We start from the raw sequence: 26416 nt of genomic DNA, 5'->3' as shown, positions 1-26416 counted from the left end.
ATTACCACGATTTGAGATGAGGAATTGTGATGGTGAATGAGCTGCCAACACAGCTGGGACCTTGGGATTGAAACAGCCACCTCCAGGGCTACAGAATTTCAACCCCAAACCTGGGGCAATACAGCCCTGGTATACAGCTGGGGACAGGTGAGGTGACCATGACTGCCAGGGAGTGATCACAGTTTATATCTGTGCTTATGAAGGATGAGAGAGGAGAGGAGCTCACACTGTCTAAGTGATTGATGTGCAAACAGTGTCTGCTCAAGCCTACAAGGCCAGACACATGCCAGCTCCCAGCCACCACTCTGGCCTTCCTTGTCACCTCCACACTGACATCTGGACTTGCAACACAGCTGCTGCCTGTCTGGTTCTTGCTTCTTCAAGCCCTGCACCACAGCCAAGGTGATTCAGAGCTGTACCAGTCTCAGCAATAGCAGGAAGAGCAGAACTCCCTCAGCTACACTTGAGTTTGGCTGTGATTTCTCACCCTTGTACCCAGCCCTTGGAGTTAGCTCTGACAGACTTCATCTTGCTTAAACACTGGTGGAGCAAAGCATGGGAAGACACACACTCTTATAAGAAAGTTGAGAGCCTTCTGCCTTTTTTTGGGTCAAAGATCTGCCTCAGAGACATCTGGGATGATGTCAGACCATCTGGGCACCTTTTAGGAGGAATCTGAGTCCTAGTGACATTTCTTTCACAGTCCCTTGTTTGTTTGGGGAGTGGGGCAAGGGTGAGGTCTGGCTACCCTGAGAGCTGTGCAGCTCACAGGAACACAATATGTGGTTGTTAGGAGCTGTGCACTGCCCTGCTGGGCAGCAAGGGGAGAATTCAAACACCTCATTAAAATGCATATCCCAAGCCCACGTATTCACACTTTCCATGGCCTTAGGAACACTTCTGAGCGTTTCATCCAGCCACCCTCGCAACAGCTGGGCAGCAGGACTTCATCTCCAGTGGCACAGCCTCTTCCAGCTCAGCCAGCACCAGGAAACTGCCTGGGCTCAGGATCAGCCAGTCTACAGAACACTGCTAGCAGAGGGGAAAAAAAACCCAAACCATTCCCAACCACAGCCTATGGAAAACAGGGCCCACTGACAGGAAGAGATGCACAAGAACAGCCTGCAGAGAGCTGACCTGGGACCATCTGCACCCATGGGCTAAAAGATCCCACACGTAGAAGACAAAATTTCAACACCCTTTGTCCTTCCAGATCCCTTGTGAGAAACCAAATTTGACAAGAGAGGAGCTAAGGCACAAGCAATAAACTCAGAGGATATTAGGAAGCCATAGCTCTGTCCAGTATATGCCTGAGAGTGCAACAGTGCAGGGAAGGACTCAGAAATGAGATCTCTTACAGCAAAAAGGAGAAGAGTACAAGTGAATATATTGTTTGGCAAAAGATTGCATGAAAATACAGGGAGAAAAACCAAAGGAGCTCCTTCCTCCTGTTCAATATCCTTTGTGCTTTGAGTCTTCTCTTTCCCTTTCCAAACATGCAGAGGCAACTGATAATAAGGTCCAGAGCTGGGTTTTTCAAACAGCAACAGTCAGAGCCCAGCAATGTCCCCATGGTGTGTCAGAAGGATTAATTAGTATCGTGACTTAAGGAAAGGCTGGCATCAGAGTCACACCTGAAATGGTGCTAAGATGGTCAGACAAGGTGCTGCCACAGACTTGGTTTGGGTCCAGAGCCAAGGGGAATGCAGTGAGAGCACCACTGCCACATTCAGGGAGCAGCCAAGGCACAGAGAGAGCAGAGGTTTGGGCAGTGCTGTTCCTGCTCAGGTTGGGAGCCACATCACATGAGTTCTGCTTTCCTCTGTGTCCCACTGTCCTTTCTGCCCACACAATGCTGGTCACACGTCCCCTTCCAGCAACAGGGACTTCTGTACCAACACCAGGGGTTAACTCAGAAGTGTATCCTTGGATTGTTTTACCTTCCTGCATCCCACTCTGAGAGAGGACAATTGGCCCTTTTTGCCTCTACAGGGAATGTCCTGCAGTTGAGGAACTGCCACTGACCCTCTCCCTGTCAATGTATCTTTGTGTTTTCTTCCTGGCAGACAAGAATGGCGTAACCAGGGAAAACTCCTTCGCAATTCTGGACAACAAGCATTTTGTTCAACACTGACACAGGCCTGTGATGGGAGGGAATTGGAATATAGAGTTCTGGACAATAAAGGTCTGTCTCCAGTCCATGGTCTCCTGAACACGGTCCTCCTGAACATCCCAAATCCTTTGCTGGTCACTTGAATATTGCTGACTCCCCATACGGCCTTAAAAAATTGCTTTTTAGTTTTCCAGGCTGAAAAACAACCATCCTTTAGAACAAATATTTGTTCCTCTTGCCTTCTCTGAAAAAGGTTTTCCACTTAACATTGAGTAAGACACTTAACTCCACATCCATCCAGGACACTTAAGCACTGAATTTTTGCTCAGTGGACGATAAAACTGTCTGATCAGTTGGGGTAACTCACTTGTCTTGCACCCTGCAGCATGGTAAGGATAAATAGATGAATGAATAACTAATCTGATGATCAAAAGTTGATTTGATTTCTCAGGAACTGGAGTTCCATGGGTCCAGAGGGCTGAATAGATGCTCAGTCTTTGAAATCTCACTGCAGCACTGAGGATGTGAATAAATGTCAGTGGGAAGATTTGGGAAGGCAAGTTCTAATCAGCACCAAGCATTGTTACTTGAAGGCCTTATCTCAGTGCAGAATGGATTACAGTTGGAGCAGTAAACAGTTCTGTACAGTAAATAAGGCAAAGGGAAAAGCTCAAGGGCTGCCCCACAGTGCTATACTGAAATAACCCCACTGGAAACAACAGGGCTGCATGGGCACACAGCCAGACTGACACAGCACTGTCTGAAGGCCACATTCTTCCCTTGTGCTTAGCTCATTTTGAGTGGAATCAGATCCCATAAAATGCCCATCAGACAGTCAAACCCCCATCCTGTCAGCATGACAAATAATTTCCATGGAGTTAGCAGCAAAAAGGTCAGCACCAAGGGAAAAATGCCCCATGCCCTCAATGCAGAGCTTGACATCTCCCTCTCTGCCCATCCTCAGAAGATGGAGTTCATCCCAGGGCATGAAAACTGTTCCAATAATTGGTTCCATTTTCTGTCACACAGATCTTCCCAACACAGTGATGGGAAGAGCTGACATGCCCAAAAGCTGTCCACAACACATCCCCTCAATTTCAGCAATCATCAGCTGCTGTGTCACAGAGCAGGAACTGAGCTGAGACACAGCTCATCATGCTCTTCATACTGATTAACCCCATCCATCATGCTGCCACTCTCACAGGGTGGGTGTCTCAGAGACAGCCAGGTTTGGAGCTTTCTACCCCTACTCAGAACATCCCTGCTAGGAGACATGTGCTGCTCCTTCCTTGTGACTTCCTCATCTTCATTTCTTTTTACAGGACAAGCAGTAGGGACTTTACCAGAGGATCCTAGTGACAGGACAAGAGGGAGTGGCTTTAAAAGAGGAGAGATTTAGATTGGATTTTGGGAAGAAATTCTTCTCTGTGAGGGTGGTGAGGCCCTGGGACAGGGTACCCAGAAAAGCTGTGGATTCCCCATTTTTGGAAGTGTTGAAGACCAGGTTGGATAGGGCTTGAAGTAGCCTGGGATAGTGGAAAATGTCCCTGCCCATGGAAGAGGGTTAGAATGATGATCTCTAAGGTTCTTTCCAATCCACACCATTCTGGGATTCTCTGATCTCCAGTGAGTGAGGGATAGTGATAATGGTTTGTTAGTGTAAGCAAATACCCAGCACTTTGGCTCAGGGTTAGCATTAAGCAATGCAAGAGCACTAAACAGTTCATTTAAAAAGCAAACCTGCTGGTCTACCCACCTTAGAGTCTGCCACAGGGACTTCACAGTCCTCCAACACCTGCCCCCATCCAATTTTCACCATTTCCAAACCCCCTCAGCATCTCCAGGATGCCCACTCCCTCCTGCACATCTCTGCCTCTAACCCTTCTCCTGCCCATTTCCATCCTAAGCCACTGCCTCAGGCACAAGAAGAAGCCAATTCTTCACCCAAAACTCCACAGAGAAAACAGCAGATGTTCTGGAGAAGATTATGTCACTGCATCTGGGGTAACTATCCAAGAAAAACTCTCTCCTCATGACACAGCATCCTATTCCTCATTCCTAAGGGACCTCAAATTACATCATATGGATCTCAGGGCTCCTGTGAACACTGTTTGATGACAGTAATACAACATGGGAGATTTCACTCCAGCAGGATTCCACATGAGGTGCCACAAGCACTTCTGAGCTTCAGCTGCTCTCCACAGCCAGAAATAAATGGTCCCAGTTGAGCAACGTGCAGGACACGGGTTTAGGGTGAAAGTGTATTTGATTGGAAATAGCAATGTTGCTGCAAACGGTGCTAATCTAATAACTTCAGCCTTGACAAAGATCTGCTGTCTTTTAGACCTGGGGGATCTTTGTACAGCCATAAGTCCAGACGTGGGTTTGCCAGCTGAAGAGACAAGATTCTGCAAGGAGACAAGCACAGGCAAAAAAAATAACCTACCTAAATTCACAGAACAGATCCATGATGAAAACGCATATAGAAGCCAGGTCTGGCTTTCCAGGTGTTTCTCCAGCAGTTGGGGAAAAAAAACAAACCCTTAATTCCAGCTTGGAAAGGACTACTAAAGAAAGATCTTTCACTTGACTGACTTTTATGTATCTGCCAGAGCCTTGAGGCTACCAAGAGGCTTTAATGGCTCTGCCCAGCCCCAGCTGGGGCCTCCACCCATTCTCCTGCCCATTAAGCACCAGCCTGGGCCCTCATCCCAGTCTCACACCAAGAGCTGTGCTGTCTGTAGCTCTGGTACATAAACCTCAATGACTCCAATCCATGTACTGACTGATTTCCCAGCTCCATTTAGCCTTTCCATTTCACTGCAGCTTTATCTGGTCACTGGGCTGTCTGGCACATCAGCAGAACCTGTTTACAGTTCATCCTTTGATGGACTCAGTGATAGTCCAATTGAAATGTTTGGGAGAGATCTCAGTGTCTTCATGAGTTTTCAGTTCAAGCCTCAGCAGCATTTCTATGCAAACTCTATGCTCACTCTTTGCCTCCTATTGACTCCCAACTCAATTAAAGGACTTGCCCTTTATAAGTGGTCTGTAATCTTCTGAGAAATTTTGTCTTTTCTACGCCTCAGCATGAAGAAAATTGGCTGTTAGTCCTAAGAGCAGACACAGATTCTCCCTTCCTGAATACCTGAGGGTATCTTGATCTGAAGGTTGCTTGTTTCTCTGCATGACCATGTCATTATTTAAAAGTTTCAGAGTTAGGCAGATAATTTTTCTGTGTGACAAGTACTTGCATTTCTCTTGGAAGAGAAATTGTATTTTTATTTTCTTAGAGAAAATAAAGTCCACATGGATTTGATGTCTTATTTACTGTAGCAGAGTCCTCCAGAGAGGACTGAGATAACACTGCTGTGGTGGATTCCTGGGCAGGAGGCAGCTGCATGGGGCTGTTGGTGCTGCAAACAGCTCTTCTGTGTTCTCTTGAGTTGTTTCTTTCCAACAGAAATGGAAAACCTGACAAAACTTTCCTCGTCACAGTAGCTTTGAATGCTCTAAATGCTGCAATTAGAATTTGCATTTTTTCCAAAGTTCCCTGGCGATTTAAGGTTGTTCTCCTGGGCAGCAGTTGTTATTTGGACTAACAGGCAACAGGCTCACAGCCAGTTCTGCAGCAAACAGCAGAAGCCAGAGGAGTTTGGAAGGAGAACATTGAGTGCTCAGGTGCTTGTCTGCTCCTTCAGCACCCCAAAATCCTCAGGGGTGTCTGTGCTGAGGCAGAGGTTGAGGGGTTGGGCACAAAGTGCTCTCAGACAGGCTCCAGAAGTGTGGGTGAGCCAAGGGTACCAACAGTGTCCCTTGGACTGGCACAAGAAAATGACCTGAAACCTTTGCAAATCCCCAGCAGGTCCCAGTTTCAGCTGGGTTCCTCCTGGAGCAATTAACCTCAGAGAAAATTACAGTCTGGCACACCACCATTGACAAGTTGCCAGGCTTGTATGAAGCCAACTGCTTAACTGAGTGTGTGGCATTTATTGCCTGTGGGAAAGGTAAGGTGAAACAAACCCGTGGTTGAAACAACTCTATTTTACCATACATCTGCAAAATACCTGCAAATTCATCCTCTTGTGGACATATTCACAGCTTGGAATGTTCTTGTTCTATAACAAGGGTCCTTCTTACCATGTTCAGTGAAGCTGGGTGCAATGATGGTGAACTTACAACTGCTATTTCTCCTGGTTGTACCAATGTAAAACTGCTATATCCCCTTCTGCCTTACCAAAGATACCATAAATCAGCAGGGTAGATAGCTCAAAGGACAAATCATTTTGTTTTTCAGCAAAGCCTGCAGATATAACATCTTCCCCAGGCTCTCCTGGCTGTTAAAAGCAGCTCTTCCACTCAGAACTTGCTGTCTCTTTGTAAACAAAGGAACAAAGTTCATGGGGATTTTCCTTGCCAGTGGGACAGCAATAATGATGTGCAAAACCTTGAGCACATGAATATTTTTTTCTCATCATGCTGAAGAATTTTCTATTCCTGAACTTTATGTCCCTGCCAGTGGTAAAAGGAGACTGTTACAAAGGCTCAGATTCACAGAGGAGTTTGACTGCTGCAACACATCTGAGTCTGCTGGGCATCACCAGAGCTCAGAGGCTGTGAAAAATGAGGAGAAATATCTTCTCCTCAAAGCTAATACATCTCTTAGGATGTGAGGGGAATGTTTCAAGGGTCTTAATCACAGAACCAAAGAGGTGTTAAAGCTGAGAAAGGCCTCTAAGATCATCAAGTCCCATTATTAGCACAGCACCACTGTGTTCACCACTAAACTATGTCTCCAAGTGCCACATCCAGATGCTTTTACAACACCTCCAATGATTTTATTCAAGCTGATCAACCAGTCTCACTCTATGTGTTTGCAACTGGACATTTGCTGCTTCAAAGACTGAGATGTCTTAGGAAAAAAAGGGATGGCATAAACAGATAAAAATTCATGTTGGAAAAGGAAAACCTTGGGAGAGGAAAAGATAAATGGCTCACAATTGGGTTGTGGGGACTGTGGGATGCATTAAATCCTGACCCCTCTTAAGTCACTTTGCCATTTATTTAGTGAAGACAGGTGACCAAAGAGTACAAAATCTCCTCCAGTTACTACAGAAAAAGGTGCACAGCTGATGTTTCCCATCCTTGCTTATATAATCCCAAAAACTGTCCTTTGCCATAGTCACTGCAGCTGACCCACAAGAGCACTCTTTACAATTGCTGACTGTATTTTTAGCTGACCTTGCATGTGACTCAGTAGAGAGAAATGAGGAAACACAGTCCCATGGGATTTCCCAGCTCTTTACACATCACCACAGATCACTACAGCTGTGAGAGTCCAAGAGAAAAGACAAAAAGGAGACATTTCCTCTGCTCAGATGTATCCTGCCACCAGAGAATCTGTTTGTAATTTAGTAAACATCTTAATGACATCAACAACTGGATAAAAAGGACACTGAGCAGACATGACTGTAACTTTCCTAGAAAACCAAGAGAGGTTTAATTTTCAGCCAGTCCTAGATTTTGGTCTTTTCTTGATTAATCTATATGGGGGTTTTATGATTTTGACCTTAACTCCATAAAGTTCTATTTTTTGGAGCAGCTGGAATCAAGGGATAGTAAGTGCTTCCATCCCATAGCATTCCTCCAGTGGTTCTCCACAAAAAGAATATTCTGAGATAACAGACAAAAAGTTGGGTACAGACTCAACAAAAGTTCTGGATTGACACTTCTCTCACTTCAGGCTCAAGAGGAACCTCTCTGTAGCTAATTTGCCTGAGATCCATATTTAGCAGCATGAACTGCTTAGGCTATGAAGTAAACCCTTAGGGGTTAATGTCTCTGTTGTTTTTAGAAGGTGTAATAAAAAGAAGTTCTGATACTCAGGAGGAGAATAAAAGCTTTCATAGTGCAAGGTTAATCTGCTGCCTACTTGTGCAGCTCACAAAAGCACCAAAGCCCTTTGGAGTTTTAATCTCCCTGGTTCAGCACTTGGTCACTGCCTGTCTGCTTCCAGCCTGCAGGACTGGGGCATTTGTGCCACAACTGTTCATTCTGAGAGGCAGGGTGGTCATTTTTCAGCAGGAGGATAACAGAAAGCCAAGGCCAGGCTCTGTCCATGGGACTTTTCACAGATTCAAAGGCATCTTGATTTGAGACCTCATTCAGCACAGGACTAGGATTGCTTGTTAACAACTCTCTTGATGAGTCATCTTTTTCCCCAGTCACTGGGGAAGACAATTTGGATCCACAGGATCTATATTCCATTTATATTTTATGTGCCCTTCAGCTTGGTATGGTGGCTCATATTAAGATCTGTGCCCTGGAAAAACGTCTGAGGTTTGTTCTGAAAGAATCAGATTCCAAAAAAGCACAAAATTACTTTTCTTTCAGCAGAACCTCTTGAGTTTTACTTCACTAAGAGTTTTTCCAAGTTAATTTAAAGGCAGTAGTGTCTTCTCTGTGCTGTTAGACTGGATACAGAGCCTGCTGAATGCTCTTTGCTGGGAATTCTGCCTGATCTGCCTCTCTTCAAACTGCTCAGAACAGAACTGCCCCACACAATCCTATGCTCAATTTTGGCAGCACTGACCTTTACAGAGTGATGAATCCTTCTACACTCCTTATCCCCATCCCACTCCCATTAACACGATCATTTCTCATTGCAGGTAAATCATCTCACCTTGAGGTGTCTTCAGAGCCACCTCTCACCTCAAACACAGCAATCATTTTGTGAGACACACTCTGAACCAGGCTTTGCCCCCTCAGAGCAGAGCAGTGCAGAACAGACCCAAGGATCTCACCTGCTTCAGCTTCGTGCCCACCATGGAGGCGCTGCTGTCCAGCACAAACACGACGTTCTTTGGCAAGGGAGGAAGATCTGTGGGGGCAAAGTAGTGCACGAAATATCCATTGAGGATCTGTGAAGAGCAAGGGAGTCAGGAATCAAAGGTAGATCGTGGTGCAATGTTCTACACACATCATTAGAGGATATTTGGATGCTTTCAGTGACTCTGTCTACACTGGAGGATATGAATGCTCCTCAGAATCACTCTTAATTCTGTTCCCAAATACTCTTGGGATCCCCCCGTCATTCAGTTTATCCAGACTGGATGAGCAAACTGGAGCTCTCCACATCTTCCATGGCTGACACTGGGGTTTCCTTCCAAATTCAGCAAGGATATAACATGTGTGCCCACAAATCAGAACCACAACATGCACTTGAGGAACTGATATGCACAGATATGCACAGCCAGGATATTGAGAAACTGAAAAGCAGACACAAAAAAAGAAACTTAATGAAGTTGGCTTAAGTCCATCTTGTGGCTGCTAATTGACTAGTTTTATTTTAGATAGTTCTTACAAGATGGAGGAGTAGCCTCCCCTTGGAAAGCATCTTCTAGGAATTTGGAGCAGGCAAAACAACTGAGCCATCTTGGGTACAGTTAACAAAACAGAAAAAATGAATCGTGTACAGTACCTGAACATCCCCAACACTCAGCTCCCTGCTGACATCGTATCTGATGATGAAGTCTCCCAAAATTCCATTTCGGGCAATCTTGGTTTGCTCAACAACACTGGGATTGAAAGTGACCTTAGCTAAGGTTTTGGTGTGTCCAATGACAGTAGAGGGAGGAGGAGACACATCACCTGTTGAGATAAAAACCACAATACTATAGGTTTTTCCCATTGCCTTACAGATGTCAAAGCACAGCACAGGTGGTATTGCCATGGAGCCAAGACAGCCAGCAGAGTCACTTACTGGGATTGAAGATTCAGCTCTCCAGTGATTTTAAAAAAGAGAGATTTAAAAAAAAAAAAAAAACAAAAAACCTCTCCTCTAACTATAAACTGAAACCCATCTTGCAATGCTCTCAGAGATATAAATGTTTGTAGAAATTTCCTGTGTTCAGTGTTGTTTGGCCAAACACACAACCTCAGACATGCACATGCTGCTTATTCCAGCCAGCTCTAGACATCCTGAGATCCTGATAGTCAATGCAAGTGTGATTCATCTGACCTGTTTAAACATTTCTTCCAGGATTAGATGAATCACCCTGGAGATTTGTCTTATTGATTATAAAGAATTCTTGGGGTGGCATGTTCAGACATTCTGCAGGCATGTGAGGTGAGATTGATCTGAGTGACTGATCCCTTGACCTGACAAGTGTCTTATGTGTGATGTCTACATTTTAACAAGTCACCTTAGCTGCCTTTATGTTCAGCAAAAGTTATCATTATAGTCACTGCAATTTCAGTCTAACTAACTCAGACAAAACCCACCACTGCCAGTGCAGTTCACACAAATTGCATCCTTAAGATGAAACTCATCCTAAACTCTGAAAATCCTTCATGAATCAATAAAGAGGGATGTGCCTGGCAGAGGGCACCTCAGATAGAGACAATTATTTATGTCTGAGTCACCCTGCAGGAAACTCTTCTTGTATTGTTATCTATGCTCATTCTCTAAAAGTTGGGGGATGTGGAAGTTCCCTGTTGCCTCTCTATGTAAAGAAAATCCCACCTTACCCTCTTTTGGTTTGCCAACTGTCCTTTCCCTCTGAACTTCATTGGGACCCTTACATGAGACTGATTTGGACCCTGAACTTCTCCAGGTTTTGAGGGCTTTCCCCCTTTTCCTAACTGGCTTTTGAAAACACAAAAACAGACTGTCAACTGAAGTTGTTCTTGGGTGCTTTAGCTCTCACAGTGATTATTCCAACACTCCTCTGAGGTACAGAGTTCTATTATGTCTGCTCCTGGGCTGGTTAGAATTGGTAGAAATCAGCTGCTTAATTATACTGTGAGGAGGAAATCTCAAATCTTTGCCAAAAATACCCCAAAAATCTGTGGTATGACAAGGAAATTAGGGATGGGGAAGACTCAGTTGCAGTTCAGGTATTCACAATGTAAATATCTACACCTAAGCTTATTTTCTATGCTCCACTATGCAAGTGGAGATCAGGGCAAGAGTGTCAAAGATTAGGGTATGATACATCTGGCCAGACAAACATCTGATTTAGAAAAAAAAAAATTAACAATAAATTAACAATACTGCTCCAAATGACAAGGTGCAGGCAGTCTGGGAAAGCTCCACTCCAGGGGTTCCTATGACTCTGTTTATGTAATGAGCAATGGCACTTCACCTTTGTAAAGGGCTTTGAGCAGCATTAGGGAAAGGCAATGTGACATCTGTGAGCAACAATGAACACAACAGAAATCACATCCAGAACCCACAGTGATTTACAAAACCAGAAATATGTGATTATGTCCATGTAACAAACAGGAAAATGGAGACATGGCATGGTTATCTAACTTCCCTGACTTCCTACAGGTCAAAGTCCATAGAAATGCCAGGGTTAGGGTCCTTGTGAGTTTATGAAATTATTAGCCAAATCTGTAACTTTTACTCTAAAGTGCCATGTACAATTTAGGTTCCTCTAGGCAAAAGAATGAGAGTAAGATAAATCAATAGCTCTCTAGGATGTTACTTCCAGGATGATTTTGCTTTACTTTCACAGTTGTCCTGTGAATGCATTTGAAAAAATGAGGCACAAGACTCTTCTGCTGAAATGGAGAAGGGTTTTACCACAGGCCAACTTTTACACAAGCAAGTGTAAAGTATAGTTACAGCACTTGGACTGTGAAACAACTCCTCAGCAAAAGCCTTGTCCAAGGAGGCTGAATGACAGATATCACTCAATTTCAGTAAAATCAAGAGCTGACTCTGCATCACAGCTTCTCATGCTATGAGAGCTCCAATCCATTCATTCTGATGGAAACAGAGAGGGAGGTCCCAGCCAATACACTGAAATCACATAAGGACACTAGTTTTTTATCTTAGAGGGGGCTTATAAAATGATTACCCAAAGCTTTGACATGTTTTCTAAAATCCATGTACAATTCAGATTTCTTCTGGCAAAGAAAAGTTATAAATCAAGATTGCTATAAGATTTTACCTCAGTCTTGATCTGTTTTTATTTTTATAGCTGCCCTTTGATCTGATGAATCAACAGATACAATATGTTTTTAATACATAATGCATCAGTTTTGTTTGTATCTGCCTCCTTGGATTTTCCATCTGTCTTCAATTGCTTCCAGAAATCCCATTTAACTGCCAGTGTGTGGGAAAAGCCTAAAATACATAGAAAGTTCATTTATAATTTCTGATCTTTCACAATACTTGTCCTCAACTGCTGAAAGGAAAGCCTGCTGTGGGTTAGGCTGCCTGGTCATATCACACCAGGGTCAGTGAGAATCAGTCAGAAACTCCCTCCTTATTCCTCCTGCTTGTCCATATCTGTGGCTTTTGGACAGCACTTCCATGTTTCTCTGCCATAAACACAGTGATGGGTGAGGATGAGATGCTGTGGCACAACAGCATGAGCTCCAGTCTTAACATTTCTATGGACCATTGGATATCTGCTGATTTAGGTAGCAACTCCCTGCCTCAGTTTCCCCACCTGTTAAATGAGCATAACCACATGCAACCCCTTTTTTGAAAGCAATGTGGAATCTAGGTGGAGCATGTGGACCACATTGCCTCCCTCTATTGCTCCTCAGAACATTCTCTGGAGGAGATAAATGATAAATGTCATCCTTTCTAACACAGACAGTGCTTTAGGGATCTCTGGAGAGGAATTTTCCAAGGCTATCTCACATAGCCATTTTCACTGATAAGAATTGCTGAGGAATCTCTCCCACTCATCTCCATCCCTGGGACAGAAGTTAAAACAAAAAAATAAATGGTCTGATAGAAAAGCAATAACAAAAATCAGGTCTGAAAGGTAAATTACCTAATTCATCCCATGTTCCCAGACCAAGTCCCTTCCTACTTAGTTTTTTGATACAATCAGGAAACACTCCAGGCCTCCAGTAATGGACACTCAATGCCTGCATTTTCCAGAGCTTCACTTTTTCCCCTGTTAGATATTTTCAATGTCTAATTTACATTTTTCCTTGTGGATTATAAACTTATGACTTCTTGTTTTTTGGTTACTGACAGAAGGCACGCTATCCTTTTCCTCCTTGCAGCTGCCTTTTAAATTCTTGAACACAGTTCCTATGTCTTCCCCCAGGTTTCTTTTTTAGGCAGCACTTGATATCTGGATCACAATTACTCTCCTCTGTTTATTGGCTTTGCTCTTTTTAAACAAGTGGCAGAAAGAGAAAAAATCTATGAGATATTTCAGAGTCCAGAGCATGGATGAGCTCCAAATACTTGGGCTGGTTTGTGCTCACACTGAGAGAGTTAGTAGAGCCTTCAGACAAACTTTCCACCAAATTCAGCTGAAGAAGTAAACAGAGCAGGAAAAAAGCATTTTTCCAGATGAAATTGTCGTCCTCACAAGAGGAACACTTCAACCTAAATTATTTTGGAGTCTGACAGTTTTGGGATTAGAGCTCAAATGCAAAGTTCATCCTCTGGTAACTTGTGGAAACTTCCAGACAGCTGTTGTAAGAAGTAAAAAGCTTTCTGAGACCTTTGACTTCAGAAAGAAACAGTCATTCTCAAGCAGCCTGTGTCTCCTGCCCAAGCCCATGGCTAGTTCTCACACAGCTACACTGGAGGAACAAGATGAGGACAGCAATCAGAAAGTGGCTCTGTTCTGAGGCTGCCAGAGAAGGTCAGGCCTCAATGCCTCCTGTTTTGATATTTGTATGTGATAGAAGATGACACCTGCACATGTCAAAAGAATGTTTTCCAAAACTCATATGCCTAATGCCTTCCTTTGGGAAAAATACAACTCCCAGATGGAGCCATGTGTGCAGGAGTTACAGCACAAGGAAATATCCTAGAAAGACCTGTCATCACATTGTCTCCACTCTCTGTTCAGAGAGGATGGGTGCAGGATTTTCCCTGGAGGTCTCACTGAATGTGCAGATCCCACACTTTTTGGGTGTCATATGAGCAAGAAGGCTTTACAGAGAGCAACTAATGGCTCTGATGGTTTTTTTAGATCCATCCTGAGAGATGACAGTCAGCTGGAATATAGTGGACAACCATATGAGATGATTCCAGAAAGAAAGGGTCTGTAATTGAATTCTGAACACAGATAAAGCACAGGGAATCTGAGCTTCAGTTGCATTACCCATCCTGCAATGGAACACCTATTTTATATACATTTTACTGGCTAGAGAGGATTATAGAATCCAACAGCTCAGGCTCATTTTTATATGAGCTCTTTGAAATCTGAAGCATGATGCCAAGAATGTCAGTGCTCCCAGACTGCCACTTGGATAGTGAGTTACACGAGTTTTCCCTGTATGTCACTTACATATAGGAATTTCCATACTGTGCTGGACCAACAGTGTGTCTGCTCTGCTTAGTCTGTCTCTACCTTTGATCAACACCAGATGTCTTCAAAAAACCACATGCCAACAATGCACTGGGATATTCCCTGATAGGTGGAAAAGGCTTCCTGCCTCTCCTGATGAGGAGCAGAGCACATTTATCACTTGGCACGTGGATGTATGACACAAAAACTGATGAGGATTGACCTGAAGACAGTCCCAGTCACTGAGAGCCTTGATTTTATGTGATTTGGATGAAATCAGTCAGATCCCACTGAGGAATCAGTTTAACTCCAGTTTACATGCATTAGGATCTTTCTGTGGCAGTTATGAACAGCTCCACTGATTTTGCTGGTGTTGTGTCACTTGGAGTGACCATGGGCAAGTCCTAAAAGACTCTGCATCCTCCTTCAATCCATCATGTTTTTTGACACCATGTAGCAGTCACAGTATCCTGAGCTGTTGGTTTATGCCAGAAAAAATTACATTTACACTGTCTGAACAGTGAGCAAGGACGGTTAGGGGCAAGAGCAGATGCTCAGATAGCACTTAGTGCTTTGGCAAAATATGGATTTTCCTCTTCGAGTTTCCCATGTTCTGAAGTGCAGGATTTCCTATCTTCCTTGGCATGGATGGATGGAAAAAACAATTCACTTAAAATAAACAGTTCCCAGGAGATGCAGAGGCCAGGGAAGAGCCTGCTCCACTGCTGAGCACATGGCCTGAAGGCCCAGTTCAAAGCTCTTAAAGACAATAGCAAAAAAATAAAAATCCCTATTGAGATGAATGGGTTTGGCCCTGTATTCATTGAGCTTCAAAGTCCTCACAGGCTTAGGCACAGATACCACACAGACACAGTCATCAGAGAAAACAGACCCAACACTGCCAGGCCACTTCTTGAGAAGTGATCGAGGCCTCACAGAAAACAGAACCACAGGTCATAAAACCTCTCCTTACCTTCAGCTTTGCCACTGCCTTTCTGCTTGCTGTTCCGAAGGGGAGGCACCTCCAGGGACACGATTCCTGAGTTCTCCAGGATGTTCACCTCCACTCGTAGCCGCCCCACCAGCTGCTGGGGCCGGATGCTGACGGTGTATTCGTATTTCCCCAGTCGCCGTTGCAGAAGTTCCTCATAGTGCAGTATGAACCTGGCCTGCATCTTGCGAGGAATGAAGACAGAGGCCTTGAATGTCTCGTAGCCATTCTCCCTGGAAGGAAAATCCAAAGACACCGTCACATTCCACACTGTCTTGGCTTGCAAAGCAGGATGTAACCAAAAGTATGAATTCTATCACCATGTGTTGAAACCAGATGGGGCAGTGCTCTTTAGCTTTCCCACAGCCCATCATCCCTCCGGGGAGATATCTCCTGTTAATGGGCAACTGAGCCTCACTGCATGACTGATAAAATTCCATCAACCCATTGGGAGATGCTCCAGCCAGGGGGAGGAGCCAAGCCAAGCCTACCTAGATAAAATATGAGATTTGGAACATCAGAGCAGCCTTTTCCACTGGATTCCAGAGGAAAACCAGACCCTTCTATATCATCACTGGACCTTCAGAGGAAACTGCACCTTCTCCAGGAGTACTGCTCCAGCTGAACCACATCTGCCCCTGCAGGAGGATGCAGCCACCACTGAATGGGACTGTGCCACCACCCTGACTGACTGACTGTACCAGCTTGAATTCTGACTCTGTCCATGTTTTGGGTTTCTTTTTTCTCTGTAATACTGTATTTCTATTTTAATTTTTCCTAGTAAAAAACTGTTATTCCTATTCCCATATCTTTGCCTGAGAGCTCCTTAATTTCAAAATTAAAATAATTCAGAGGGAGAGGGTTTACATCTGCTATTTCAAGAAAGGCTCCTGCCTTTCTTAACAAACACCTGTCTTTCAAACCAAGACACGTACACATCACCCATTACCTCCTTCTCCTCCCCGCAACAGTTTTGCCTGACCCTGTTCCCTGTAAATAATCAACTGAACCTTCCTATTGAATCTTGTTGAACACCTGTTGCATTTACCATTGAACTTTTTTTATTTACTGCTTTATAGAAATAAAGTATATTCTTGCTTCCCTCTTGAGTGAAGTGGATGACTTTGTGTAATTAGCACCCTAATTTTCCTTTCTGTTATTCAGGAAGTAACAAGAATTCTTGTATATCTTGGAGCATCTTAGAATTTGAAAAGGGTTAGAAAAGGCTAGACACAATTGTTCATGGCTTGGAGTATAGGAATGACACCAGGCAGGGCAGATTCAGACATTCAATTTAGTTGATCCTCCCTATAAATCCATGGATGAGCATGCCAAGGCAGCCAAGATGGCAGGAGAGTGCATCACTTCCCAGAACACAGCCAAAGGCAGAACACTCACCTTCCTTCTGTGGGGCTTGGAGGTTTCTTGTGCCTTTCTTTGTCATCAGTGCTATTTTTCTTTTCTTTCCCCGTGACCTCTCCATAATAAGTCTTGTTGCCAATGCTCCTGGAGAGATCAGAGATGTCAGCATGGTCACCCTGTACCCAAGTACAGTGACAGGTGTATATTTGCTGCAGGTGTGTTCACAGACTTTGATGTGAGAAAAATCTCAAAGTGCTGCCGGTGTTACTCTCCTGAGACCACCGAAGTCTCTGGACAGAAGCCAACTCAGAAATTCCCTGGCTAGAAATACCAGCCCAGTACAAAGACAAAAGTCTCTTATTCTTCCTATTCACTCTTAATGGAAGTATTTCTTAAAGAGCAGACCCCTATCCCTTTTGGTCAAGTCTGAAGCTTTGGCTCCAAAATCTGTCTGCAGAGAAAATCTGAACATGATCAAACCAAGTGTGTTTGACACCAAGAGTTTTATTTATTAGTCATTTCACTATGAGGTTTCTCTTTATTTGGTTTATCATTCACACCTCCAGCAGCCACTGAACCCATCTGCTGGTAGGAGTTGACTTCTGCTCCACTGACAATGTAGAGAACATGAAATAACAAGAAGATTCTTAGGCATTACAGTCAGTCAGGTGAGATAAATATGCCAGTGTTGCTGAAACTTTCTCTGGAAAGGTTTTTGAGGTCTTGAAGTGAGCTTTCTCATTCAAATCAGAGAGAGGAAGAGAAGGAAGTGGTTAAAAAATACTCAGATGGAAAACAGAATACTTTCCCTCCCTGTTTACACTGAGGATTTGCATTTAGTGTCGTGGCATCCATAGACTTGGCCTGTGCATTACTTACTTACATGGTAAAGTTGGAGATGAAAGCTGCAGCTGGGATCTGCATCTCGAACACGGCTTCCCGCGCCTCGGAGCCGCTGTTCACCATGGTGCAGGACACGGTGGTGAAAGCATAGCGGGAAATGATGGTGGATCTCACCTGGAACTCCGACATCCGAGGCCTGGTTTCCTATGGCAATCAAAGCACTCTAAACAGACAGCTGGATAACTCACCCCTTCAGTGTTTCAATGGATTTAGTATTTAATGTGGGCTAGCAAACTCCCACCCAATGAGTAGCAGACCTCCTGACAGCAACAGGCAAGGTGGGCTTGTCCTCAAAATTTCAGGTGAGCAGCAAATAGCAAATCAGGAATGTGGTGCTGCCTTTGTTCGTGCACAGAGGCCACAGACATTGTCCAGTGCTTGGGAAAGGTCTGAGAGCTCTGCTTATGCCAGCCTTTAAGTTGTGAAACACCCTGACAATATCCATCTGTGTCCTAAACTGAAGCCTTCAACTCTGACTGTGTGAGAGGATCAGGATTATTCCCTTGTGGCCTGGGAAGAGAAACTCAAAATTTGTCCCCATGGGGTCCAGAACTGTGTCACAGACCCTGCCCTGTGCACTGTGCACAAGAACAGTTGGAAGACTTCTTGAAAAACTGACATCACCATTTATGAAGCAGCACCTTCAAATTCATCCAGTCACATCCCTAAGTTATGTAAACAGAGAAACTGCTGTCAATGGAGTCAACTGAGTCCTCCTCTGTTGATAATCTGTCCTGGAAGTCTGCACCAATGAATGAAGAGACTTAATAAAAAAAAACTGACACTGTGACATCTCAAGCAAAGTATTTTAAGCTTTTTAGCCCACACTGGACTCCTTCCAGCAGAGACAGCAGTGAATGACACATGATGTAGCAATGGAAGCTGAAAGCCAATTTCTGCTTCTTGAGAATGTGTTTTCGTGCACAAGTCTTGAGTTGGAGCACTTTTCCAGACTAATGTTTTTTTTGACAGTAACATCTCCATGGAGCTCAAATGTTTTCTTCCTGGAATACTTCAATGTACTTAACTGTAAGCAGCCCTTGAAAAAGAAAAATCTGTACATCGACTTACACAATCAAAGACCAAACCCTCAAAAGCAGAAGGGAGATAAATGGTAAAATATTCTGTAAAAACAGAGCAACCTCACTAAGCCAAATACAGAGAGACTCTTCCTATTGAGGTTGGTAAAACACTCACAGTCACGTAAGAGTTGTGAGAACAAGAACAGGCTCTTCAGCTGCATGTCCAGGCTTTCAGAACAAAAATAATGTTGGCAAACAGCTTAAGAAAGAGAGCAAGTGCTTGTCTGAGTGTGAAACAACATTTCTGCAGTAGCTGATGGTATCAGAGTAACTGAGCATCCAACTAACCAAGCTGCTGGGCCACTGAATTCCAGGCAAATGGGAGAATGAGGATCCACTGGAAACACAGATCTACCAACAGACTTGGCATAAAGCCCTGCCTGCCTAGACCTGCAAGGATTGGAAAGACTGATAATGTGTCTCAGATGAACCTAGTCATGATAGATGTCTTTAACTGGGGAATGTGCTCTGTGTCCAGGATCCTGCTCAGCCCACATGGAGCATAATGGCAAGAGATTAGAACTTCCAGGGTCGGATTCACCTCACTGATTTTAGGCAGATCAGTGCAATGGATCTGTGGATCCAGGCTATAGCACCCCTGATGGATCTAATGTCCCACTCTTAGACCACTGCTTAATTAACTGCTGTTAATTAGAACTAGAGCCTGCTGTTCTTAGAACCTTCTCTGATACATAGGCATGGCTTTCCAGTCTCATTATCCTGAAGGTGAAGAAGATGGGGAGTTTTGATTGAAATAGGGTTGTAGGAATGTTTTCAGATATAATGAGCTGATGCTTCATTCAGTCTTCCATGCCACTAATTGCCTGTGGCATAGCAAACTACACATAAGGTTTAATAACAGAAGCTATAGAAAGAATCAGAAACTACAGCAAATTCTTTGGTGTCAGACCTTCTGCATTCAGCCCCATTTGCTGCAGTTCATAAAAAATTGTGGGTTCATATGTAGCTGACAGATGATTGACAAAAGAGGATCGAGCCCTTTGCCTTTCACTTGAGATACAAATGGCTCTGCAGTGACCTGTCTGACACTGTGAATGCACTGATGGATTCATAGGAACTCAGAACTGCTTTATTCTTACCCAACACAACCATTTTCCTGTTGTTGTCCTAACAAGGGCAAGTTCATGCTCTCTGTCACATCTGAAAGACTTTCTAACTCTGTAGCCTGTCACTGGCAGAGGCCAATAGCACATGCTTAGAAGAGAGTGTAAAATCAGTCCAACCTGCACTGATACTACCTTGAAATATTCTCTCAGATTTCAGTGATTTGTGACTGAAGGAGCTCCTGAGTCAAGGGTGGTATTTTTGTGGTATATTTGTTTTATGTGGATTTCTCTTCTATTACTTTACACAGCTGCTTTTTGAATCTATGCCAGCTTTTAATATCTGCAACATCCTGCTGCAAGGAGTTCTACAGCTTAATGGTATTTTATATGAAGAAAAATCCTTTAGGGTTTTTCTGTTAAATCTACTATTTGCTGGTTTCAGCTGATCTCTGTTAGAGAATGGTTTGGGTTGGAAGAGACCTTAAAACCCAGCCAGTTTTAACCCTCTGCCATGGGCAGGGACACCTTCCACTAGACTAGGTTGCTCCAAGCCTTATCCAACTTGGCCTTGCCCTCTTCCAGGGATGGGACAAATATCTCTCTGCCAATGAACCAGCTCCAGATCTGATATCCTTATAATCTGAGGAATGGCAAAAAAACACAACAAAAAAAGACATTCAACATCCCTCCCTTTTCCTGGTGGATGTGAGTTGCTGTTGGGGAAATCAAACACTGAATAAGGGCATCATGTAGAGCTGAGGATGAAAGAATTGGTTCACCTTCCCATGCCTGGAAGGAATCTGCTATTCCCTGTATGTAGAAAATATAAATGTTGGGGGCACAGGCCATTTCCAAACAGGTTGCTCAGCCAGGCTGGGCAGGCATCCCAAGTTCCACTCTGTGATTCCTGTGCTGCATTCCCTGGAGCTCTTGCACAATCCATCAGTGCCTGGTGCTCTGACTTACAGCTGCACAAATGCCTGTTTGTTTTCTGCACTTTTTATTGAGGCTTTCAAATGATGAGAGGAAGCTCAAAGGAAAAAAAAAAAAAAAAAAAAAAAAAAAAAAAAAAAAAAAGCAAAACAAACCATTTGTTTAATGTTATTATTACCATGATTTATCATCCCTATTAAAAATTAAGTGAGGGAATGCCAAGGCAGCAGATTAGCACACTGCTATGAGGAAGGTTGGCTGGATACTTTGTGGAGGTGTCCTGGTTATATGATGAACAGGCAGCTGAAATTTTCTCAGCAAATTATTGTAAGCTTGTTTACATGAAATATTTGGAAGGACAGAAAAAAAACTGAATATAAATGAAATCCATTCTGTATTTTTGCCTTTATCAGTTCCTTTCATCAAAACAACCTGACTGTTTCTCAGATTAGCTGTAATAAAGCCTGAGAGTTTCTCTCTAGGCTGCTGATTCCAATCTGCCCAAGATGAAGGGGACCAGAGGCTGTTAAGGTGATGGCTGCTCACTGTGGAAAATGAGTTCCACCAGTTCTCAACTGGGAAGTCCCACAAAAAAGCCAGAAAAATCACTGGCCATGAACAGCAATTCTACTGGCTGCCCCTCTAAATCTAAATTTTAGATTTTTGTGCTGAAAGAAGGATATTGGCTTCCTTGGTTTATTCCCTTCTCCAGGAGATTTTGTCAGAGAATGACAGAGACCTTCCAATTTCAAAGCAAACTCCCTTTATCTTCAAACTCAATGAGATTTCATCAGGCTTATGTTCACTGTGTTGTTATGGTTTGTAACATTAGATGTTCCTTCTCCAAATCTGTGCTGGAGAAGATGGATTATTTCTTTTAATATGGAAACATTAGAAGAATCTCTACCTGTTACATTGACCAAAATGAAGATTTCTTTTTTTTTTCTTTCCTTATCCAGAATCTCACTCTACCATCAAATAGTTAATTTCTGGGCACAGGGATGCACACACAAACACACACACACACATGCAGGGAAAGTGCAGTTCCCATGAGGTAAAATAAGACAGGGTGTGATACATACCAGCCTCTGCAGGAATTTGGCCTGTCTTGGGACACGGCGAGCAACCTGCAAAGAGTTAAGGGAGTGAGTGGATTCTGTTCAGCTTACAGCAGACTTGTCACTTGTTTAATCCCAGACACAGAGCTGTGTGACTGATCACCCATGGCCAGGTTCAAATGTTTCTCTGGTTAAAATTAAAACCTGAGTCTCCTCTGTATTAACAGACCCACTGATCAAAGCTCAGTAATGGAATGTTGCTGTCTCAGACAAGGAGGTGCTGGGTGTTTTGTAAATGGTGCTTGGCAATGGACCCTCCTTCTATATGATGGCAGGAAGGTCAGCCTTTAGCCCTGGCCCTGGATGCTAAGAACATCCCTGGAAGTACTGAAGGCCAGGCTGGATGGGGTTTTGAGCAGCCTGGTCTAGTGGAAGATGTCCTTGCTCGTATCAAGGAATTGGAATTAGATGCTCTTTAAGGTCCCCTCCAACTCAAACCATTCTACAGCTCTATAACTAGTTTAAATTAATATTACAGCTTCAGCTGTATAAATATTAGCTCAAGAGCAGATCTGTTGCCTAAATACTCTCCACAGGTACTGTGTATTTATTGTGCAGTGACAGAAAAGCACTAGTTATATGCAAAACAAGAATAAAGATATTTAAATTCAGCCACAGATCTTATTATGAAACAATGCTTCACCTATGGCAGTGCAATTTTACTCACTGTCTCACCCTTCTTATGAACTCCTCTGACTTCTCATGGTGTGAGACCCAGCTCAACAACACCTTCAAATTAAGTCCCTACCCAAAGCAAGTCTTCTGTCAATGAGGGAAGCCAAGTGCCATCTTAAAATGTCAGTGGAACCCCAGAGAGCAGAAGAATGCAACAATACTTTTTTACCTGATTTGTCCTTTCAGTTGATTTACTCTGAAATAGCAGCAGCCCTTGCCAAAGAGATGATTTTATGTCTGTTTATATCATGCATTGAAAAGCTCAGGAATGCCCAATGGGGAAATTAAAGTTTCATCCACAACAATCTTTACTATTTCCTTCTGCATTATTTTAGCCAACATCTTGTAGAATTAGAACCAAGGCAAAACAGTCCCCTTGGGAAAGGAGAGGAGAGGAGAGGAGAGGAGAGGAGAGGAGAGGAGAGGAGAGGAGAGGAGAGGAGAGGAGAGGAGAGGAGAGGAGAGGAGAGGAGAGGAGAGGAGAGGAGAGGGAGGAGAGGAGGAGAGGAGAGGAGAGGAGAGGAGAGGAGAGGAGAGGAGAGGAGAGGAGAGGAGAGGAGAGGAGAGGAGAGGAGAGGAGAGGAGAGGAGAGGAGAGGAGAGGAGAGGAGAGGAGAGGAGAGGAGAGGAGGAGAGGAGAGGAGAGGAGAGGAGAGGAGAGGAGAGGAGAGGAGAGGAGAGGAGAGGAGAGGAGGAGAGAGAGAGGAGGAGAGGAGAGAGAGGAGGAGAGGAGAGGAGAGGAGAGGAGAGGAGAGGAGAGAGAGGACTGTTCCAATCAGGCAGCTTCACTGGCATCATTTAATGGAATGATTTCCAAGTTACCACCAACCTTTAGCTTTAAAGCTTTCCAACACATAACCAGATAATTAAAGCCAGATAATTGCTAGTAGTGACCCCATAACTTTCTGCCATCTGTTAGTCCCAGCATGGTGTATGGGAATAAGCTGTGCAGTGGATTTGTTTCTAGTGCAGTATCTTGATCTAGGGGAGCACTTGTCTGTTCTCACCTGGCTTAGGGGTGCAGTGAGGACAGACAGATGTCCTCTTCTAGATCTGGCTGTCCCAGGGCATCAGGTCACCACATCTATTTACACATCACTGCTTGTCTGGTGGAAGTGACTGCTGCCACTGACCTGCCAGCAGCACAGCTCTGAGAAAACTCCCTCATGGGCCTCAAGCAGCATCAACCAGGTCACTTCAGCACTGTGAGACAGCTCTCTGAGCTTTGCAACTGATTGTCCCCCTAAAGCAGGTGAGTGATCTCAGATACCACTGGCAGTGGTGGAGATGTTCTCTCCCACTTGGACAGGTGGGTTTGTAAAACAGTGTTTGTTTAGGGTTGAATTCCCCAAAAAGGAATGTGTATCCATAGTAATCAGGACCAAAAACAAAGTTTTTAGTGTCCCTATAGGGGAGAGATGTGGATGCTTCTGGAGAGAGATTCTTTCTATTCTAGCTGGGATAGATATAGATACACATGAAGAGTCCCATTCTTCCCACCTGCTGCATGGCAGAAGATGCCAAATACAGAAAAATACTGACATTTTAGCCAAACTGGATTATCCCACCTGACCTCCAGCAAGGCACAGGTATTCCATACTTCCTGCAGTTTATCTCAGGCCCACATGGGTGCTTCAAGTGCTACAGAGCCTCTCAGATCTGATCAAATTTACATAAATGACTGATGCCCTAAGTAACCTAAAGCCACATGTGGTATCTCTTATGGAGACAGATGTGAGCACAGACCTGAAGCTCAGGCTTTTATAGAATCTGAGTGGTTTGGATTGGAAGGAACCCTAAAGATTGTCTACTTCCAACCCCTCTGCTATGGACAGGGACACTTTCCACTTGAAACAGATCACAGCTCCCAAACAACCACTGAAACTTTGCAAAAAGTTCATTGCTCTTTCAATCCCATTTCCTCAGAAAATCTAATCTGCACAATAATACAACATAATAGCCCTCACTTGTAGAATACTTCTTTTTTTCCTTTCATTGTCAGGAAACATTTTGGAAGCCAAAATTCATGCTGTTTGTTTCATCCAGCATGAGTTTAAAATCAAGTACAGTAAGACCACAGGCAGAAAAGACTATCCCCCAAGTTTGAAATACTCGGAATTACTCAGGCTGGAGTGTGGCCAGGACATGGCACTAACTCCCTGGTTCCTGAGAGGTGCCTGGTTAGCACAGTTTGGGATGGATGTGGGACCGAGCTATGGTTAGCACAGTTTGGGATGGATGTGGGACCGAGCCATGGTTAGCACAGATTGGGATGGATGTGGGACCGAGCCCTGGTTAACACAGTTTGGGATGGATGTGGGACCAAGCTATGGTTAGCACAGTTTGGGATGGATGTGGGACCGAGCCCTGGTTAGCACAGTTTGGGATGGATGTGGGACCGAGCCCTGGTTAGCACAGTTTGGGATGGATGTGGGACCGAGCCATGGTTAGCACAGTTTGGGGTGGATGTGGGACCGAGCCGGTCCCGGGACAGCAGCACCATCACGGGAGGGTGATCTCCTGTCTCAGCACAACCCCATGCCGGCTGCAGCACCTCCCACAGAGCCGAGCAGCACGGACAGGTGGAATAAATGCATTTTTATCAGCCTGCCCCGCTTGTCAGCACTGCTAGAAAAGGCGACAATCCAGCCGCGTTCTCCTGACGCTCCCGAACAGCCCCCCCCCGAAACCCTACCTGCTGCACGATGCTGTAATCCGCCAGCAGCTGCTGCTCCAGGTACCTGGCCATCAGCTCCGAGTCGGGCTGTGCCGCCGAGGGCGAGAAGCCCCAGCAGAGGCAGAGCCAGAGGATCATCGTGGATGGAGAGGAGCGCCGGGGCTCCTGGCCCGCGGTGAGCGCACAGCCGGCCCCGCTGCCGAGCCCGCAGCACTCGCAGCGGCACACCCACCCTCTCCTCCTCCTCCAGCTCGGGACCGGCCCCTTTTCCACGCGGGGCGGCCGCCTGAGCTCAGGGAATCCTGCGGGGCCCGCACCGCTCGGGAGCGGCAGCAGCGGCCGCGGTCCCTCAGCAGGAGCGGCCGCGGTCCCTCAGCAGGACCTGCCGGGGTCCCTCAGCAGCGGCCGGGGTCCCTCAGCAGGAGCGGCCGCGGTCCCTCAACAGCGGCCGGGGTCCCTCATCAGGGGTGGCCGGGGTCCCTCAGCAGGACCTGCCGGGTCCCTCAGCAGCGGCCGGGGTCCCTCAGCAGGAGCGGCCGCGGTCCCTCAACAGCGGCCGGGGTCCCTCATCAGGGGTGGCCGGGGTCCCTCAGCAGGACCTGCCGGGTCCCTCAACAGCGGCCGGGGTCCCTCAGCAGGAGCGGCCGGGGTCCCTCAGCAGCGGCCGCGGTCCTTCAGCCCCGCCGGGCTCGGGGCTCCTCTCCAGCCCCTCCGGTCTCCGCCAGGACAGGAGCGGTGCTGGGGGTCCCCGAGGAGCTGCTGATGCTTTAGATTCTAAGTTTTCCTGTTCTGTTTGAGTGTACTTTTCTGTTGTGCCTGGGTGATGAAGACAAAACAGTCCTATTCCAGCTGGGGACTCCGACAGTTTCTTCAAACTTCAGGCCCTAAATAAACAACGTGGAAAGAGGAGGGTGGGACAGCAAGCAAGCAAGGAGGACGAAACTTCACGCTTTGAGACTATTAATTGGACAGTTGATGCTTGCATGCAAGTGGACTAAAATCTATAAAGATGTGAGATCTTGTGACCAATTCCTTTTTTTTGCTTCCATCTCGGAGCCATCCAGACGGGGCCACTGCTGTCACTGCTGTCAGGGTGTGGCCTTTGAGGGCCTCTCAAATACCCATTTTATTCCCCTTAGCACTGTGTAGTCTCTGTTCCAGCTCCCCTAGCATCACTGGCACTTGGCATTCCGGCAGCGACAGCCGGAATTCCTCAGG

General features: G+C 45.1%; 1 protein-coding gene across 1 annotated transcript in view; it reads right to left on the bottom strand.

Annotated features, from left to right (window-relative positions):
* Positions 1-25436, bottom strand: part of ITIH5 (inter-alpha-trypsin inhibitor heavy chain 5) — a 42654-nt gene extending 17218 nt beyond the window's left edge. Inside the window, exons 1-7 of the mRNA XM_079303307.1 lie at positions 25217-25436; positions 21812-21856; positions 17628-17791; positions 16781-16888; positions 15365-15615; positions 9594-9763; positions 8917-9033 (exon numbers count right to left, since the gene is read on the bottom strand). Coding sequence (XP_079159433.1) covers positions 8917-9033; positions 9594-9763; positions 15365-15615; positions 16781-16888; positions 17628-17791; positions 21812-21856; positions 25217-25336 — 975 coding nt within the window. The 5' untranslated portion in view covers positions 25337-25436. The remainder of the gene's footprint in view (positions 1-8916; positions 9034-9593; positions 9764-15364; positions 15616-16780; positions 16889-17627; positions 17792-21811; positions 21857-25216) is intronic.
* Positions 25437-26416: the final 980 nt, after the last annotated feature.

This window comes from Erithacus rubecula (genome assembly GCF_903797595.1).
Source record: "Erithacus rubecula genome assembly, chromosome: 4".
NCBI lineage: Eukaryota > Metazoa > Chordata > Aves > Passeriformes > Muscicapidae > Erithacus > Erithacus rubecula.
Note: the sequence above shows the minus strand (reverse complement) of the source record. Positions and strands in the feature narration are given on the sequence as shown.